Below are 21046 nucleotides of genomic sequence, written 5' to 3'. Positions count from 1 at the left end.
CTATTTTGGACTAATTCACAATTAACTTTGGCGCTTTCCTTTTCATGCATGTCTAAGATGGTATTAGCTCGCTAACCCTTCTTTAGACATGCTTCTTCTTATGGTTTTGTTGTTACATTCTTGTATTTCATTCTGCAGGTTATCAATTACGGGCTGATTTCATTCCCATTTTCGGGGCAATTCACTTTTGTTCTCACTCTAACATCTCCACATTTGATAACCAGGAGTAAAACTTACATAGTGGCAACCAGACCCACATACCGAACGCGACTCCTATCCCAAACAATATGAGTTTGATTCAAACTTCGCACCAAAAAAACCCCTAACTCTTAGCAAGACATTTTAACCCTCAACACATTCAATATTAAAATTATCTCCAACTTAAATTTTACTTTAATAATAATAATAATAAAATTAATAATTTAGAAACCAAAACAGATTCAGTCATGCCATTCAACATTGTACTCTCCAGATTTTCTTTAAATTGCAAAATAAAATTTCTCATTTTTTAGACTTCGTGCTTTCCTTTTTCACTTTGTTTTTGGTTTTGTTCATCCACCACTTTCCTCTTTTACTTTACTTTGTTTCTGAATTTGTTCTTTTATTATTAATTAAAATTAAATATAATACTAATAATATTAATTTAATAGCTTAGAAATCAAAACAAGTTCACTCGAGCTTTCATTGGATTCAACCTTATACTCTCCGGATTTTCTTTAAATTGCAAAATCAAATTTCCTTATTGTTCTGGCTCAGCCAACCAATGGTTTCGTTTTTTTTTCTATTTTTACTTACATTTTTTTTGGTTTTGTTATTTTATTATCGATTAAATTAATGAAGATATAATGTAAAGCCTTAATAATAATCTTATTATTATAAGAAGTCCCGGCTTTAATGTTATTATTATAAGAAGTCCCAGCAGTTGTGTAATGTGTGTTCATTAGCAATTTAGAGAAAGAGGAGAAAGAAACGAAGGGAAAGCGAAGGAAGGTAAACATGCCTGCTGCTCACAATTTGGCTGCGACCATGGCTTCCAAGGCCTCGCCCAGCGTGGTGAAAGAGATTTGTTATGGATTTACCCTCGGCCTCTTCGGTCAGTAAAAATCAATCTCTAATTGCTTTTCATTTCCTTGAAAATAATCTCGTAAGAGCCGTCTTAACGTTTATTTTATGAAAACATGGTTACATGTTCAGATGCGGTAGCCACTAGTAACAACTGTGTCTCATCGATATTTCTGAAATGCGGAATATGGGACAAAACTTGTTTCTTGCTTTCATTTACGAGTAAACCCTAAAATTAGAGAAAGTTTTAGATTTTGTACAATCAGTGATATATGTGAAATTGCATGCAATCCAAAATTGTGCCAAAATTTCGGGTAGAGTGGGGTCAATCTCCTGGACTTTGGGGATTCTAAGGCAGAGCCGTAGCCAATGCCCTGACAACCGAAAGTGGGTTACTGGTGGTACACTCCCACCGATCTACTGCTGCAACACAACCCAACAGTTCAAACAATGACTGGTCGCGGATTGGATTGATCTAACCTGGATTGGGTTATTTTTGAACTCAGGAAAATTTAAAATTTTACAGTTGAAAAATAATTGCTATGGCAACTGCCCTCTTCCTCATAGATAATGATCAATTCACTGACTGTATTTCCGGTTTTGGAAACTCTTATGTCAAAGATCCCACAATGTGTCTGTTATTTTTTTTTAGTTTAATAAATGGCTTCTTTGCGCTGGTAGCTGATTACAAGTTATTATGCAAGGTATGCAGTTTAGGCCAGAAGGGCATATTATGGAGCCTAGATCCATCCTGCACTGTATTGTCTCCACAAGGCATCTCTTGCATAAGATTTGATCCTTGAACTGAAGAGATTGGGCGTTATATTGGCAGCCGCTTTATCAACATTTTGCAAAAACAACCACCCACTTGGGTTTTTCAACTTCGTTTCACTTCTGTTTTGTTATTTCTTTTCACAATCATGAAGTTTTAGTGTGGCCACAATGTTTGCTATATTAAAAGTATTTTTCCTTTGGATGCAGAGACCGTAGACATCGGCAATGTTACGTTTAGTCTTTAGAGTCTTTGTCACAGTTAACCTTTGGGAATGGCCGACAAGCATCTTTCTTACAGTGTTTTTCAGCTGACACATGACATTGCTAGTCCTTACCTCTATTCAATCTGCCAAATTCGATATATTACGGCACAAAAACAGGATATCCTGACATACCATCCAATATATGCAGCATATTACTTTAAAGTCTATGGATCCAACTATGCCTAAGAAAAGCTAGATCCTCAGTTAGGATGGCCAAGTCTAGAGTTTGAAATTGGTTTGGCTGATGATCGAGGGCCACACAGATCAAAAGTTGATGTGTTGAATTTCAAGTTAGGTTTTAGTAGGAAAAGGGTGTATAGTGTGGCCACAATGTTTGCTATATGAAAAGTATTGTCCCTTTGAACGAAGAGACCAGAGACATCAGCAGCACTATGTTTAGTATTTAGAGGCTCTGTCACAATTTACCTTTGGGAATGACAGCAATCATCTTTGATACAGTGTTTCTAAGTTGACACTAGACAACGCTAATCCATACCATTGTTGCAAACATTCCTATTTTATCGCAAAAAGAAATGCAAAATTGCGATTTTTTGGCCTTGCGAATGTTTCCCGATTTTTACTGATATTTTGGTGGCATCTTAATTTTGCCGATTTTAATCGATTTTTACTGATATTTTCTCAATTTTTATGTTTTTTTTTGGTTTTCAGATCCTTGCCTATTTGATCCCAATGCTGATGTTTGCAACATTGATCCATACCTTTATCCAATAAGAGCTAACTTCGATGTATTACTGCATAAAACAGGATGTTCTATGACATAACATCCAATACATGCGGCACATCACTTTAAAAGTCTACGGATCAAACCATGCCTAGAAAAGGCAGATCTTCAGTTAGGATGACCGAATCTAAAGTTTGAATTTGGTTTGGCTGTTGATTAAGGGCTACCCAAGTTCAAAGTAGATGTATTGAACTCGAAGGCCACCCAAGTTATATTTTAGCAAGAAAATGGTGTATGCTTCTTAGTTTTAATTCTATTGTTAGCTTAAAGAAGTTGTGTCTAGTCATATTGCTTCAAAACAATCTTATTAAAGAAGTTATGCCTAGCTAAAATGCTTCAAAATGAAATTACAAACAAGATCTACATGTATGTTAGACTACCGAGTGTAGACAAAAACATAGAATTATGAGGCATGGGTGGCACTTGTCTGCACCATATAATAACTCACAAGTTTAATGTGGGGGTATGGTTTATCTCCTTCGGATACAAACTGTATTTTATTTAATTTAAATATAAATATTAATGCCTACTAATGGCCAAACTTGGACAATGGGACTGTAAAATGTTCAAAGATAAGTTGAGTTAAATTGAATATCGGGAGCACTAAAACATCTCCAAGAGCAATATAATGAAAAGAAAAGAAAGAAAAAACAAGAGAGAGCATATTGGGAGTGTCTAAGGAAGTCTACAAAGCAGGAAGAGCAGGAGAAGGAGAAGAGAGGAAGCTCTAACGAGAAAATATCAAGCTATCAGAATCCACAAATACAATATGGACAATGACCAAAGAGAGAAGCCCTAAACCAAGAACATTGTATTCCTATAGCTCTCCTAGTATCCAAGACTGAGATAAAGCTGGTGATAAAATTTTTGCTGCCCACTTTATCAAGCACATGCTTCAGAAGAATAGACTATAGAAACTTTATACTTTCTGAGGTAACATGGTAATTGTACCTTTGAAAAAGACACTCTTTAAGAATTGTTGTACTCTGATAAAATGGTAAAAAGCACGTTTGAAAAGAATGCACTGTGCAAAATTCTGTGCATTTTGGGTTAAAGGGTAAGCAAATATTTCCAAAAACTCTTTACGGATTTTAATACTTTTCAGGGTAAAATGGTAAATCCACATCTCTGGAAGAAACATGGATTTTTTTATTATCAAAGTCTCCCTTATTTAGGAGGTGGAAGAGGCCTATTTTAAAAAGGGTAGTAAAAAAGCAACAGTGTGGTTTAGAAATTTAGGTTCAAAGTTTTAGCTACTTTTCAAAAAGCCTTGTGCAATTTTTTGAAGGTTCCTTGAGTTCTACTTTTGGGATTCATAGTTCTTGTGGTATTGGTAATAGTGCTCTCTCTGCTCTAAATCAACAGAAGAATAGACTATAGAAACTTTATACTTTCTGAGGTAACATGGTAATTGTACCTTTGAAAAAGACACTCTTTAAGAATTATTGTACTCTGATAAAATGGTAAAAAGCACGTTTGAAAAGAATGCACTGTGCAAAATTCTGTGCATTTTGGGTTAAAGGGTAAGCAAATATTTCCAAAAACTCTTGACGGATTTTAATCCTTTTCAGGGTAAAATGGTAAATCCACATCTCTGGAAGAAACATGGATTTTTTTATTATCAAAGTCTCCCTTATTTAGGAGGTGGAAGAGGCCTATTTTAAAAGGGGTAGTAAAAAAGCAACAGTGTGGTTTAGAAATTTAGGTTCAAAGTTTTAGCTACTTTTCAAAAAGCCTTGTGCAATTTTTTGAAGGTTCCTTGAGTTCTACTTTTGGGATTCATAGTTCTTGTGATATTGGTAATAGTGCTCTCTCTGCTCTAAATCAACAGAACAAAAACCTTGGCAGTTTGTGAAATAAAAGGAGATGGCATTTTAATGCTTAACTCCTTGTAGAAAAAGAACGTCAACAACATTAATAATGGATATTCCATGAGACAACCTTCTTTAGCAGAGTTGAGAAAGGATCTCTAGTGTTTACAATGTACATTCATATCCTCTTTATCTAATTTTTTAGGGCCCTAAGGTATGTGGAGGAGATGAGGCTATTAGTCTTGATAAAAAATTCATGCAGAGTCACAGCTTCACATTTTGATTGTTGGGGTTCCTACTTAGAGGATTCCACTTGAGTGCTCAAAAGAGAAGGTGGTGAGTAGTCATGCTTGGCAGAACTTTGAAAGAAAGCATTTAAGTTTTAAGTTCTAACATTATAATTTAAAATACAGATACAGATTCATGAATAAATACACATATTTATGTATATGTGTATATATGTATGTTTATATATATGTTCCCTTTCAGATACACATTTTTCGTTTCCTCACACCATGCAACTTAGTTTGAAATCAAATACTTAAATGGTAAACCGTAAGAGTCATGAGTCAAAATTTTATATTAGACTCAAATTTCAAAATCAATATGTTCAAATCAGTACATAGAATCATGTTGAAATCATAGTACATGCAAATCTTGCTTAATGTTATAATTCATTTACTCAAAATTTGCAATGCTAATATAAGAGTCTTCTACAAGATTTGCATCTTTTGGATCCTTGATCAAGATGGGGTCCAATACTCATTGTAGTCTGTAGTGGTGCCGAGGGTGTGACACATTTTTCTGAAACATTTAAAATATTAACAAATGAGAAGAATGGAACTTTTTATGAGAGATTCTTCAACGTAAATCACATAGAATATCATTTGTCGACGCGTTTCGAACCAACTAGTGTGGTTCATGGAACTGTAGAAATATAAAAATGAAACATAAAATAATAAGATTATTGGTATCACTAAGACTAGAGAAGCATAACTCAAACATCTTGAAATTCAATACTCATGAATCATGAGAGTTGCAAGTTATTTTAGATAAGATTCAAATTTCAAAATTAAATGATTCAAATCATAGTACATACTCATTATGTCCAATGGCATAATGCATTTGCTCAAAACATGAGATGTCGATGTTAGTCTTTTGAATGATTTGCATCATTAAATCCTTGATTAAGATGGGGTCCAATACTCATGTAGGGTGTGGTGGTGGGGAGAGTGCGCCACACGCATATTTATTTGAAACATGTAAAAAATTTTAAAAAAATAAGAAACTATGGAAATGTAGAACTATAAAATTTGAAACTTAAAACATAAAATAATAAGATTACTAGTATACTAAGTCTCAAGAATCATAACTCATAAACAACTTCATATTCATTACTCATAGATAATAAGAGTCACACATGAAGATTTTATATTAGACTTAAATCTCAAAATGAAGATGTTAAAATGATTTTACATGCAAAACATACTCAATGGCATGATGCATTTCCTCAAAATTGGTAATGCCAATATTATAGTCTTCCACGTGTTTTTTTCTAGATCCTTGATCAAGATACAATCCAATACTCTTCACTTCTATCAAGCTCTTGCTCATTTTTCAGGTTTGTAACTATACACTACCTAGTATATTTATTTGTTTTAATCTCCTCACCCAAACACAATTATTTGTGAATTTGTCCCATTAATTGAAAAGACCATCCTTATACTTTAAGTCTTTTCAAGCAAGAAGTCGAAGGGTACTATGAATTTAAATAAGGTTCTCAACCTTCTTAGATCCCAATTGATTTTTCTTCTCTAAATGACTAAAATCATTAGTGCTCCAATTATTCTCACGGGACCTAAGTTATTGGAAACGTCCCTACCAAACCCCAGAAATGCCGTTCAGTGTTTCGGAAACGGAAATGGGTACAATATGGCATGGAAACGACATGGAAACGTTTCATTTTCTTTTGGGGACGCATGCTCCTAATTCTGAAGTCTTTCTATTTTTTTGGAAATGCAGGGTCCTATTTTTGAAACGTTTCGAGCATTTTTAAGGGTTTTGGATCTGTTTCCAGAGTTTCCTGACTTGGATATGACGTTGAATGCCATGTCTCATATGATTTTGTTTGATGAGGAGGCACCAATAATTACATCTTCAAGTGGACATGGTAGCAATGTGAATCTTAATTACATCGATAAAAACATATTTGATGATATGTAAATGTAATTTATGATGATGTTTTAAACTTTTGAACAATGGACATTGAATACCATAATGTCGTATGATAGTGGACCCTGCTAGTCATAGTTCAATTTTGTAATTTGTACTATGTAGTGTGCATTTAGCATTATTAATTTTGGTGATGATGTTGATGATTGAAATTGGAAACAGAAACTTGATGATATGTTGAAGGTTATAATAATCTCTAATGATGATAATGTTTAAGCTAAATTGGCGATGATGATTTGTTTGTGGAATTCATGATGATGATTATGTATTTTTAAATATAGAATCTAGATTCTAAGAGATGAATGGTAATATGAAAGTTTTATTTTGTCTTATATATATATATACGTGTCGTTTCCTTGCCGTATCGTATCCAGATTTTTTGAAAATTCACTGTATCTATTTCAAACCTTGTTTCCGCATCCATTTCAGTGCAACTTAGCACAGGACAAGTAACCAATGTCATAGGATTCACTGAATTTGAACCTTGAGGTTTGAAATTTGGTGAACCTCAAAAAGTTCATTCAGGTTCACTTCGATTTCTACCTCTTGATGTTTCTAGTAGCAAGGCTAGTATGCCTTGAGTTTGTTGTATAATTGTTACGTATACCTGTTACTTCGTTCATGATTCTTACTCATCTAAACATTATTAGAAAGTAACAGGTAGCATACAATAATGGTGAACTTAATGGTGAACCTAATTTGAACCTTATCAGAAATTTCAAATTTGAATCGAGCCTAATCATGTTGAACCTGAACTTAGTGACATAGCTAACTACATATGCGAGTAACAATATAGTAAATATCTCTCTTTGGAGCATGGCCACCATGAATTGTCCGCTAGTCTATCAAATCTTCATAAGATACTGATCACAAGTCTTAATTGTTCCAAACTCACATCTTTTATGTGAATTTTGGGCATACTCGATTTGGTTGTTGGATGCTCCAACTAAAAATATTTCTTACTGCAGTCTGTTGGAAATACTGAGAGGGGGGGTGAATCAGTTTTTCTTTTCAATTGTTATTTTTACCAGCTAAATTATTTATATTTAGAACACAAAATGAACAATAGGAATAAATGCTTTTATTAATCTTTACAATAAATCAGGTACAATATATATAAGGCTCCAATCTGTTGCCAAGCACCAACTTGTTCTTTTGTGAGGCTCCAACCTCTAGGGCTCCAACCCTATCTTCTCAAGGCACCAACCTTGTGTTTGGGAGCACCAACTCCAAGGACACCAATCCTTCCAATTTTGAGGCACCAACCCCAAGGGCTCCGACCCTATAGTTTCGCTTTGTCAAGAAATGTTTTGATTGTATTACACTGCTCTCAAAATCTTCTTCACCGTGTTCTGTCAATTTACAACTTCACTGCTACATCAATGACAACCTGTCTTCATATGAAGGAGTCTTCACAATTCTTCATATTGCCCACACAGAGTCTGCGACGTTACCTTATGATGATTTCAAATAACCATCATGATCTCCAACTATGTCTCCAATATTTGTTGATGTTTTTCAACAAGATATCTTTGATAAGTTGCGCTAAGCCTCAATGTCTGCACAATAAAAACAATTCTTTGTTTTTTTTTTTTCAACCCTCTGTTCTTACTGTTGCGGTAACTATTTCAGGAGTGACTGCTTCTTATTGTCGTGATATCGTACTTCCAAGAAACAAACTCACAATCACTTCAATGCTGGTGCTGTCTACTGCTCCCTTCAAACGATGACAGATGAAACTTTATTTCCTTTCACAGAACTGTTCTTCAAAATTGTGTTTTGTACTTCTTCCATCAATCAATTTATCACAGGTCTGAGCCTTTTTAAAGATTAACCCAATCAATAGAATGTTTTTACCTTCGTCTTTCGCTGGCCCTTCGGCTTCCTCTGCGCTCACTCGACCTTCGACTTTCTTTCTACCGTTCACTCAACCTTTGGCTTCCTTTCTTATGCTAATTCATGTTCACGAGTTGTGAACTATCCTTCTTCTCCACATGGAGGTCCCACATGCCACATCATCACCTCTAATCCCACAATTGCAATTTCATGAGAATCAGAGTCATTCCTTTAATCTTGTAATCGCAACTTCATAAACAATTGGAGGTTTTACAAGTGTGCACATGCTCTGTCTTTCAATGGAGCGGATGCGATATTCAATGAACATTTTTTAATGAATCCATCGGGTCCACAGCTCCATCGCAATCAGAGGTTTTAACATCCCTTTGAAACTTGCAATACTGCGGATGCGATATTACATTAAACAGTTGTTAATAAATCCGTCAGGTCCACAGCCTTATCGGAATCGACGATTTGCGGGACTTCGACTGGCACATGGATAAAAAACGGCCTTAACCCTCGCAGTTGATCGTGGTCTAAGGGTTGACTATGAGATCGACGTCTAGGATTGAGTGCGGGACTTCAGCCACGATCAAGGAAGTCCGTACTTTCCTACCCCCGCTCTTCCGATAGTTTTCTTCTTTACTCCTCTGTTATCACTGTTGCTCTTTGTTCTTTCGATAACACTTACCTTTGTGCATATGCGATAACCTACTTCTCTTGCTTCGATGACTTGCTTCTTTGATGGCTTTCGATAAACTCTTCATCTTACTCTTTGGCTTCTTGCTCCTGTTGCTTCACGCATCTACTGCTTCTATTCTGTTTATATATATATATATATATATATATATAATCCACTTGGATCCTCCATCTCATCATATCATCATATATCAAACTTTCATCACTATGAAATGGGCATCAATGGGCAATCATGTATCAAAGAATTTGCCATCACAAACATTGCTATATTGATATCAATGACAACCTAGATTAACAATCTCCCCCTTTGTCATTGATGGCAATATTCTTCTTCTCTCCCCCTTTGACATCAATGGTAAAGGAGTGCACAAGGACTCCCCCTGTCATGCAACATCTTTATGAATCAACTTAATGTGATGCTAGAGAAATAACCCCCATCTTTTGGCGAAGATGTTTAAATGCTTCTTGAGGAAGAGGTTTTGTGAAAATATGAGCTATCTGCTCCTTAGTATTGGTATATTCCAAGATGATGTTTTGTTCAGCTACTTGTTCACGAAGGAAATGATACTTGATTGGTATATGTTTGGTTTTTGAGTGCATCATTGGATTTTTGCTGAGACTTATAGCACTTGTGTTATCACAATAGATGGTGATTGGCTGATTTGTACCTATTTTGACATCTTTCAGAGCTTCCTTCATCCATAATATTTGAGTACAACAATCTGCAGCAGCTATATACTCGGGTTCAATTGTAAATAGTGATATGGATGTTTGTTTTTTACTGAGCCAAGATACTAGACAATCTCCCAGGAAGAATGCATTTCCACTAGTACTTTTACGAAGGAAATGATACTTGATTGGTATATGTTTGGTTTTTGAGTGCATCACTGGATTTTCGCTGAGACTGATAGCACTTGTGTTATCACAATAGATGGTGATTGGTTGATTTGTACCTATGTTGACAATTTTCAGAGCTTCCTTCATCCGTAATATTTGAGTACAACAATCTGCAGCGGCTATATACTCGGCTTCAACTGTAGATAGTGATATGGATGTTTGCTTTTTACTGAGCTAAGATACTAGACAATCTCCCAGGAAGAATGCATTTCCACTAGTACGTTTTCGATCATCGACACTTCCGACCCAATCAGCATCGGTGTATGCAGTCACAGAAAGAGTTGAGCTCTTAGGGTACCAAAGACCAAAATCAGGAGTTCCATTCAAGTATCTGAGAATTCTTTTTACAACCAACAAATGGGATTGTTTAGGAGCTGATTGAAATCTTCCCACCATTCCTACTGCTTGCGTAATGTCAGGTCTTGTAGTAGTTAAGTATAGGAGGGCTCCAATTATTGACCTGTAATGAGTTGCATCTATCCGAGGAGAGTCATCATCTTTGCTTAATTTGCAATCTGTGGTCATAGGTGTGCTCATGGGTTCACAGTCTTCCATTCCATATCTTTTAAGCATGTCTTTAAGATATTTTGCTTGAGATATGAACATGCCTATCGTGGTTTGAGATACTTGTAGTCCAAGGAAGTAAGATAACTCTTCTATCATCGACATCTCGAACTCTTTTGACATATTTTGAGCAAACTCATGGCTCATTTCATCATTATTACTAGCAAAAATCAGATCATCAACATAGACAAGAGTGACTAGTAACTTACCCTTCATCCATCTTTATGTAGAGATTACTTCCTGCCACCCCCTTCTTGAAGCCTTGTTGTTGTAGATAATGATCCAATTTTGCGTACCAAGCTTTAGGAGCTTGTTTCAACCTATATAATGCCTTTTTCAACTTACAAACAAAGTCTTTTCCTTCTGCTAGATTAAACCCTTCTGGTTGCTCCATGTAGACTTCTTCCTTGAGTTCCCCATTCAGAAATGCTGATTTTACGTCCATTTGATAGATTTTAAATCCTTTTGAGCAAGAAAATGCCAAGAACATCCTTATAGCTTCCACACGAGTTACTAGTGCAAAGGTTTCTTCAAAGCCAATTCTTTCAATTTGTGAATAACCTTTACAAACAAGCCTTGCCTTATTTCTGATGATTTGTCCATCTTCATTCATTTTGTTTTTGAACACTCACTTGGTTCTAATTATATTTTTATCCTTTGGACGAGGTACTAGCTCCCACGTCTCATTCTTCTTTATTTGAGACATTTCTTCTTCCATGGCTTTTATACAATGAGGATCCCTACTTGCTTGAGTAAATGTTTCTGGTTCTATCATAGATAGGAGAGCAACATCATTTTTCTTTGGTGTACTTGTTGTAATAGCCATGATTTGAATCAACATTCTTCCTTGGAGTTACTCTCTCTTCATTCTTTGGATTTGAGATGGGCCTTTGATGAAATAATCTTTCTTCTTTTGGGTTGATGGAAAGTATGTCGGCATAGCTTTTCACATTATTCTTAGTACTTGATGATTCTCCTTTAAAACCTATCTCAGATTTGTCATGTTGAGGTCCAAGGGACATTAAGTAGTAGGACATTCTTTTTTTCCAAAAACCAAAATTTGTGCCATCGAACAGAGGAGGTCTTCCAGACACTCTTGATTTCTCATTGTGACTAAGAATCCTTCTTTTAGCTGTTAGGCTGATATGAAGAACCCAACTTTGATACCAATTGTTGGAAATACTGAGAGGGGGGGTGAATCGGTATTTCTTTTCAATTGTTTTTTTTACCAGTTAAATTATTTATATTTAGAACACAAAATTAACAATAGGAATAAATTCTTTTATTAATATAATCTTTACAATAAATACTGCTATATTGACATCAATGACAACCTAGATTAAAAGTCATCAATCGCTTCGTGATGTCTCTGTTAGTGAGAGGAGGCCTCATCCTTGTTTTTCGGTATCCTACCATTTGGATACAAGTTATAAGATGCCATATTGAAGTGTTGTATTCATCTTGTTCCATTGTACAATATACATTTCCTAATTGAGAATTTGAGTTGGGATCTCTTTTATTAATGATGGTTTTAATTTGATGACAAAGTCAATGCCTTCATATATCTCACCACGGGCTATCTATATTTGCATGATGTATCATATCACATGTTGATTCTATGAAATCAGTTACAACTTCAACACATATAAAAATGATCAATGGTAGTGTCTTATAAAGATTCCCTCCATTTTGTTTAGATGTTGCCAACAACAGTGACACGTAAAGCTACTTTCACTTCACATTGTTGCCAAAGGACAATGTAGCAGGAAGCAAATTTGGTATTAGTTGGTTTAAATAAATGACTTGTGATTGGTGATGATTACATATATATTATAAACATGAAGAATTTTAGCTCAACTTAGATTTTTTGGTAGAATAAAACGAAGTGTGTGTCTATCAATGAAGATGGATTACAATTATAGGCACCCTAGGCATACTTGTAGCCGTGGGGAAGAGTCTAACTCAACTAACTCCAATACTAGAACTTAAATAATTTTGTGAAGGATAAATTGTTGTCCTTGGTTTCCCATCATAAGGCTTGGGAAAATTGAAAAACTCTTATGAGCTTTGGGGATTTGTAATGGGTGCACCAATTGTAGGGATCTGTTTGTTGTAGGGTGTTAGTTTTTGGTAGCATCGGATGTGCTCTAGCACATGAGTTGTAAAGAACCCATAAATTGTTTGGTGAAATTCCACCCAGATTGTATTTTATTAAAATAATTAATATTTTTAATGGGGTTCCTAAGTCTAAACTTCGGAAAATTAAAGTATTAATGGGTATTAATCAAAATATGAGTGAGAATGTTCTAGAAAGTACATCAAGTCAAGTTTTAATCTTAGCCGTTGATTAGAGACTTAATCTTGGTCGTTGAAATCTCAACGAGAAAAGTATAAGGAGGCTTGGGGTTCATTTAGAAACACATGGAGAGAACGAATTGATTTGGAGTTCGATTTTTGGGGCTAGGAAGTTGAGAATTCGAATTGAGTGATCATTTTGCAGTAGAGGGGTAGGGATAGTTCCGCAATATTGGATAGAGAGGTGGAGAGACACTAGTGGAGGTAGCACAACAGCTAGAAGGACTGACGCTGGGCCAGTTTGGGCCCATGCAGTCTTGACGCATAACCAAAATGGCCAGCGCGAAAGTGAGACTACCCTCCACGTAGAGATCTGTAACTGCTGGGAAACTACCGGAACAGCTCGGAAGGTTGACGCAGAGGGCAGAAGAGACAACGCAGGGTTGACGTAGAGCCTGTAAGGCTGACACAGGGCCAGCGCAGAGATAGCAGGGGTTAGCTAGTTTTGCTGCTGGATCAACTAGAATCTGCTGGATGAAGTGAGGTAATCTCTCACTCAGTTTTTCACCAATATATTTCTTTGTAATTGGATTGCCAGGAGGACTTCCCGCATTGTATTCAGAATTACTGGTTAATAATAGAAAACCCTTAGAGCTACTGCACCAATTTTCCCGCATTGGGTTTTTCCGGGGACTATTTTGTCCAAAATAACGATGTCCTATATATCTTGTTCTTTTCTCAGTTTCTTGTTTCATGTAATCAAATTTAAAGTAGTGTAGGGTGCAGAAGTAATTTACTTCAGTATTCAGAAAATAACTTGATAATGTATATTAAGATAAAGTAGGAGAAGTAAATTTAGTTTTGCTGCAGTAGGGGTTCCTTGAGTGTAGGAATTTTCACATGGTATCAGAGCATTGATTTTGAAACATGAAGAGTAGATCCAGCGTTGAGCAGAGAGGCCAATAGTTGCATTTGGTAGCAATTCGAATTCCCTTGAAGGGATTACACAGTCCTTGCCAGGAAAGCAGAGATTCCAAAGAAATCTCTCTCTGACAGAGCCGATAAAGAGGTACGATTTCTAGTTCGTGAGGTTGCAGAGGCAGAGGGAGTGACGTAGAGCCTCAACACAATGCTTGAATGGCGCAGTTTCTGTCGAGGCAGAAATCCGTCGGAAAAGAACGAAGACACATAGAAGGGGAATTTTCTCCTCAGAGGACTTTTCTTGCCAAAAGTTCAAATTTTTCTCTTGTCAAGCAGCAGACCAGTGCTGCGCAGTGACTAGAGGAGTCAATTCGACAGTTTGGTTTGGATGGCATCACATGGGCTTAGAGATCAAGACAGGTTGGATGGAGCTTCGAACTATGTCATATGAAAGACCAAAATCTTAGCTGTTCTGGAGGAGTACAATCTTGAAGCTTACATCAAAAGTGTTGTGGCTGTTCCCGCAGACAACGATCAAAAGAAAAAGTACAAGGCCGAGCAAGGAAAGGCAAAGAGGTTCATACTCGATGGAGTTCGAGATCATGTGGTCGCACACTTGCAGGGCAAAGATACAACTTGAGAAATGTGGGAAGCTTTTGTCTTCACTGTATGAAGGTTCTTCCGAACATCGGAAGATGTACTTAGAACAAAAGTTGCAGTGGACGTTGATGCAAAAGGGAGAAGGGGTTAACTCCTATCTTCAATGTTTTCAGGACACCAAAGACTAGCTTGCTGCAGTGGGGTCTACTCCTTAGTCTACCGCGATGGTAAGGACGACTCTGAATGGAGTCTCAGATAAATGGCAAGTCTTCGTCCAAAGTATATTGGGCAGGGAAAGGCTACCTTCATGGGAGGAGATGTGGGCAACTCTTCAACAGGAAGAATTAAGGAGGGTTCTGGTTAAGGTCAACCTCAATGACAACAGTGGGAGTGGTACAAAGACCAAGGAGGAGGAGTAGAAGGAAGCTCTAGCATCAAAGCGACAACAGAAGCAAAAGCAGAAGGAGGACATTTCGAAGGTGAAATGTTTCAGATGTGGCGAGGTGGGTCACTTTGCATCCCAGTGCCCTTTGAAGCAAAAGGATAAGGATGAGAAACATGACCCTAAGGTTGCTCCAACAAAAAATGACGAAGATGAGTTTGGCATGAGTGCCCACACATATCCAGGAGGGAAATGGGGCGATATAGCACTGTAGTCGGGAGGATTACATGTGGTTAGGATCCTTGAGGAGTCCACCTCTTGGATCAATTCCTTGTTACGGGAGCCCAAGATACAATAGTAGCGAGATCGACTTAGTTATCCAGGAAGATCGCTAAACTCAACCAATCATAGCAATCATCATGTTGCTCAAGGCTTTCCCTGCTTTTGTTGACCTTTCCTTCGTCTCCCGATTAAGTCTTTTGGTCCATTTATTTTTCTTCCCTTCTACTCTCTTTATTTTTGTACTTTAATTTTCTCTCTTATTGGTTACTCTTTGTTTCTCCTGATTAAGCCTTTCCGTCCATTTGTTTTTCTACCCTTCTACTCCCTTTATTTTTGACTTTTTATTTCTCTCTTATTGGTTACTCTTTGTGACTACTGCACATGATTTTAATTCAGTTTGTGTTCCATATTGTTGTACATCGTACCATAATTTGTTTTTCCTCCGAATTTCATTCTATGTATTTTTTTTCTTTTTATCTGTTTAACTTAGTTTTATTCTTGTATTCCAACTTTAGTTTTTTTTGTTAATTTTAAGTAAGGCACTTTGTTACGATGGCAAAAATTTACATGATCAGTGGTTGTCTGTCTCTGGTTTTTGCCCAGTGGGAAACCAAACCAGAGATTTAGCTTCAAAGTCTGGAGGTTATGTATACCTCTCCTGACTATAGCATCTGTTAAACAAAATTAGCCATATATAGACGGACTGAATCAATACATAGACTGACAAGAACTGAAAACTGAAAATTAAAGTTGCATAGCAGCTACTGTCCTGAGTTGTCTGACTTGGGGGTCTGCTGGGGAACAGCCTCACTCCCAGGGAAGGGGTGATTGTTGCACCTGCTAAGGAGGATGTTGATTTTGCGATCCATACCATCCAACTTCTCTTCCAAGTCTGCCAACTTGTGAGCATTCTCCTGCTGAGCACTGTTGTTGTTGTGAGGATGCGCCCCAGAAGAATTTTTGTATGCCAGTAAACATTGATTGCCTGGTGGTACCTAGATTAGGAATCCAGTCCCTGGTTCCAGCTTGAACATGGTGGGCAGGAGTACAACTATGTTCCTGGTGCACAACAACTTCAATTCTTTCTATTTCTTGGAAGACAAGCTCAGGGATGTACTGCTTGTAACGAGCCATTGATTCCCTTGCCTGTGCCTGGGCTCACAGTTGAGAGGTTGATGCCATCTAGCTGGAGGTCGGAGAGGAGACAGAGGGATGACCTCTGCCCTTTCCTCTGAGAGAAACTGCAGATTGACCACGAGTCATAGTGATACAGGGAATTCTTGTGGTTCATGATTGCAAGGGGAAGGATTGGGGATGAGAGAGATGACAATCTGGGAATTTGGAGAGTTCAGAAGGAGAAGTGGAGACAGAGAAGTGGTAGAGAGGCTAGTAGGTGAGGAATTGACGCGAGAGCTGGAGAAATTGGGAATTGATGCGAAAGCAAAGGCTGTAGGGAATTGATGCGAGAGCAAAGGCCGATGAGAATTTTTGTGGGGAGGGCAGTTAAGAGGGCTGGGAGTGAGCTGTGAGGGGAGATTTACATAGAACAGAGTATAGCTAGGAAGCCAACTAAATTGGAGTATTTGGTAGAGAAATACAGATCCATAGACCAGAGAAGTCACAGAATGGCCCAACCAAATACAAGTTGATGCGAAGGAAGCAAAATTGGAATGAGAGAATGCTTGCCCGGAACGCTAAGTAGCCTATTATAGGTCTGCAACCAGAACAATTGAATGCACCGAACATAATTCACCAGCAAGAAGGGAAACAACTCTCAGATAGCTCTGCGTGTTCCTGATGTAGGTACAGGGTCACCTTTGGTTGCTCAGTTTTTCCATTACCAATTTTTCCAACTCTCACATTGCTAGTAGTATGTGCACACAAGTCATTAAATGGAAATGCAGTGCATTGCTTGGTGATGATGCTTTGATGGTGCAGCGTGCCATCAATTCCGCAGCAAAGGACTCCAATGGTTGCCATTTGCCAGGAAATTTGAACTGAAGTGTTCAGGTTATGACTGAATTTGACTTGTGCAGCATGGTACCTGCCTGGATGCCAGGGCCTGGATTCCGTATCTAGGCGAGCCTTGAAGGTGACCCCAAACCAGCCATTTGCCAGATTCAAATGCCTTGCATGCTGCAGCATCTATTTTGATGAGCAATCATGATATCAAAGCGGGAGGGGAGGGTCTGCGTTAGTGCATCCTCTGTGGGGGGGCAACTTTAGGAATTAACTTTCCATTAAAACAAAAAAAATTGTTCAGTTTGGTTATTTGTCATTATAATATTGTCATATTATATGATAATATATTTTATTTCAATATTTTTGGATTGATAATATATATATATATATATTGTACTTTTTTCTTTTGTAGTTTTAAAATGTTAGTTTCTCATGCTCATCTCCACATTTGTTGACAATTTGCTAACATCAGTTGTGTTTTCTAGATTAATGTTTATTATTATTGTTCCAATTTATTATTTTAAAATCTAAATTTTATTATTTTGAATTATATATGTGCAATGTAAGTCCCTTTGATGATGGAGGGAACATCTACACATTTGTTGACAATTTGTTAACAACGGTTGTGTTTTCTAGATTAATTTTTATTATTCTTGTTCCACTTTGTTATTTTAAAATCTAAATTTTATTATTTTGAATTATATATGTGCAATGTAAGTCCCTTTGATGATGGAGGGAACCAGTTCCAGGACGCCAAACATCTTCCCTCACACACACAAACTCTACACCCGCTGAGACTTGAACCTGGGCTATTTAGTATTTACATTGGATTGCCCTGTTCCAACCACTAAACCACGGCCTGATGATATGTGAAATTATAGAAATATTATATATTATATATGTTATATTTATAATTGATACATAAATATTAGGTTTGTTTGATGCGCTCTCTCTGTGTCTCTCTCATTATTTGGGGATTTTGTACTCTATTTCTCATCTGTGAGTCTCTTTGATACCCACAATCTCATGTAACCATTTCAGGCTGCAAATTGCTGATTTCCAGGCTATTTCTGGGAAATAGCATGGGCATGTAACATCCTGAGAGCTCTTTTAGGCAATGTTTTGGGTGTTAGTTTCCATTTTGAAATATTTCTGCCCAGGAAATGGGGGGGGGGGGGGGGCAAACATAGCGCAAAATATTTGATAGCTGCAGAATCATGGGGGGGGGGGACATAGCGCAACATATTTTTGTGTGTGTGTTGGGGGGGGTGGGGGTTGGACAGCGCAAAATATTTGATAGCTGCAGAATCATTTTGATTACAAGTATTACGAGTTTTGCTGTTAAGAGAGTTTACAGGCTCAAGTTTAAAGTAATGATGCCAACCTTTTCTCAATGTCATGCTAGTTATACGAGTTTTTGACTCTTAAATTTTTTGGACGCGTGTGTTAGTTAAAAAACCCTTTCCACCCGTGCAAACTTAAAAATATTATGCATTGATATTTATTAGTAGTCATGAGTTGACAAAGCATGTTGTTTTTATTCCATAAGAAATATTAAGTCTTATATACATATAGATTGCAGAGTACTGTTAGAATCATTAGACTATTTGTAAGGGTTATTGTGAGTTTGTTTAGTTTCTTAAATATCTCCCGTGTTAGAAACATCCGTTCCTGAAGTTACATTCTACTACATTTGGGTACACCATAATATGGTTGCAGATACAATAAGATAAGTGTAAGGACCCATTCATCCGCATATTTTATAATAACAGAACATGAAATCTTATATACAAAATTTTACAGAATTTAAATAATTAATCTAATGAATACTAACCTGTCTGCGTTGCTGACAATCTGTCCGCTCTGTTTTGCTGCAATTCCTGTCCGTCTGCGTTACTTAAATGGCCAAAACCTCCCTGCTGAACTAAGTACAACCTATGTACTTAGCCTTAGAAAGCTTTCCATTTGAAGCAGTCTGATTCCCCCGTGCCCAAAAACTTCAATATAATCAAGACTCGTATCCAAAATTATTCTCCACTCTGCTGCCCCCCCCAAACTGGTTTTTCCCCCTTTCTTTTATCTCCTCATCCACCGCTTTCTCCTCATCCCCGTGTCAAAAATTTGGTTATGTGTACTTTATGAAATCAAATCTCATTTGATTTTGTTGATCTTTATTTGAATACATAGTTTTTTTTTTCTAGTCAAGACTAACCTAAGTACCCATGGGGGATTTGAACTGGTGACCTATCGCAAGGAGTGCCTTAACAGCGCACCCATTCACCGTCAATCCAAAGCCCCATGGGCTTGACTACATAGTTTTATTTAATAAGGTTTATTTATTATATTTTATATTTAATGAACTAATTAAATTTATACTTTTTAATTAATTTATATTATTATTTTATTATTTTCTTAATTTTAAATTGTAAATTTTAATCTGTATTTTAAAATTAATATTTGCTGCTGGTTTTAAGGAGTTATCATATATATGATACTCTGGTGTGGTATTAATTTATTACCTTAATTTATATCTCCTCCTGTAGTAACTAGCTTACATATAGTGCGATACATGCGGGTCCATGCATACGTAGCTATTGTATGGAGGTCTCGTATGTAAGCTAATACTCGTATTTTATTTATAGGCGGGTCATTACAATAAGTGCTAAGTTTTGTCAATGATATCTCAATGTGCAGCTGGCGGTCTATGGAAAATGCATCACTGGAGTGAACAACGAAAGACCAGGGAGTTCTATGACTTGCTGGAGAGAGGGGAGATCTCAGTTGTGGTTCCTGAAGAGTAAATTCATTATTTTGTCTGCATATTTTGAATTACATTCTAAAGATACCAAATTTTCACCTAGCCAATGGCGGGATGCAGTAAATTCTCAATAGATGGTATCATTAAAAAATTGCCATAGTTATTGATTTCATTGAAGAAATTTTGGAAGTTCCAGGATTTTTTCTTCAAGTTGTTTCTAAATGGAATAAGAGTGGAAAATAAAAGTTTCTTTGATTCTGTGTCAGAGCTTCTTAGGTGTTCATCTGATCCAGTTTTTAAATGGCATGTCGATAAAATATTCTCATGTTTCGTTGATATTAGCTGCTGATGTAGCTTAGTGTAATGGGCCAATTATTTCATGGATTAAAAATCTCGTGACTTTTAGGTGTCGAAATGTCTGATCTGTGAGGGTAATTTACAACGTCTATCATCAGGTATTAACATGCCAGATTCTCAGAAAAAACATATTTCTAAGAGAACTTGTGTAGGAGATGCCCTTTCGTGCTTTTAGCTGCCCCAATATTAGAGTTTGGGATGAGCAAAACAGAAATATGTGCTTAAAGGCCATACTTTCAAGCATAACACACGAGCGTGTTGAGTAGATATATCTGAATGTTCCGACAATTATTGACATCCTCAGGTCTTAATTTTAGCGAGAAAGTTGGAATTGACGTTGACAAGGTTTTCATGAATTGCTGTCTATATGTTTGCATGCCAGCGATTTTTATTAATATTCTGGTTTGTTATTTATATTTAAATAATGTTAGTCTTATTGTTTGGTGATGGTTATAAATGAGTGATATTTGTCCTCTAAATATTATTGTGATTATTGAATCTCTTTTCACTCTTTGATATCTGAGTATTTAAGTACTTTCTAATACAAAGCTTCCTAGTATTTCTGATTGTATTTTGGATGGTAGATTGTCATAGCTGCATTTTATTTTT

At 36.7% G+C, this 21046-nt stretch overlaps 1 protein-coding gene across 1 annotated transcript; it reads left to right on the top strand.

Annotated features, from left to right (window-relative positions):
- The first annotated feature begins 910 nt into the window (after positions 1-910).
- Positions 911-20345, top strand: LOC149228149 (cytochrome c oxidase subunit 5C-like). The gene is made up of 2 exons (XM_089378059.1): positions 911-1093; positions 20017-20345. The coding sequence occupies exons 1-2, from the start codon at positions 997-999 to the stop codon at positions 20121-20123; spliced, it is 204 nt and encodes a 67-aa protein (XP_089234185.1). The 5' UTR covers positions 911-996; the 3' UTR covers positions 20124-20345.
- The last annotated feature ends 701 nt before the right edge of the window (positions 20346-21046 follow it).

This window comes from Pinus tabuliformis, chromosome J (genome assembly GCF_031772625.1).
Source record: "Pinus tabuliformis cultivar Carrire ecotype Pingquan chromosome J, CPIR1, whole genome shotgun sequence".
Lineage (NCBI taxonomy): Eukaryota > Viridiplantae > Streptophyta > Pinopsida > Pinales > Pinaceae > Pinus > Pinus tabuliformis.
Note: the sequence above shows the minus strand (reverse complement) of the source record. Positions and strands in the feature narration are given on the sequence as shown.

What these genes read in the sequence shown, in the direction of transcription:
- LOC149228149 (XM_089378059.1), top strand. Translation starts at nt 997, where the DNA reads ATGCCTGCTGCTCACAATTTGGCTGCGACCATGGCTTCCAAGGCCTCG. An exon ending in ATTTACCCTCGGCCTCTTCG is followed by an intron (nt 1,094 to 20,016) that starts GTCAGTAAAAAT and finishes CTCAATGTGCAG; the next exon opens with CTGGCGGTCTATGGAAAATG.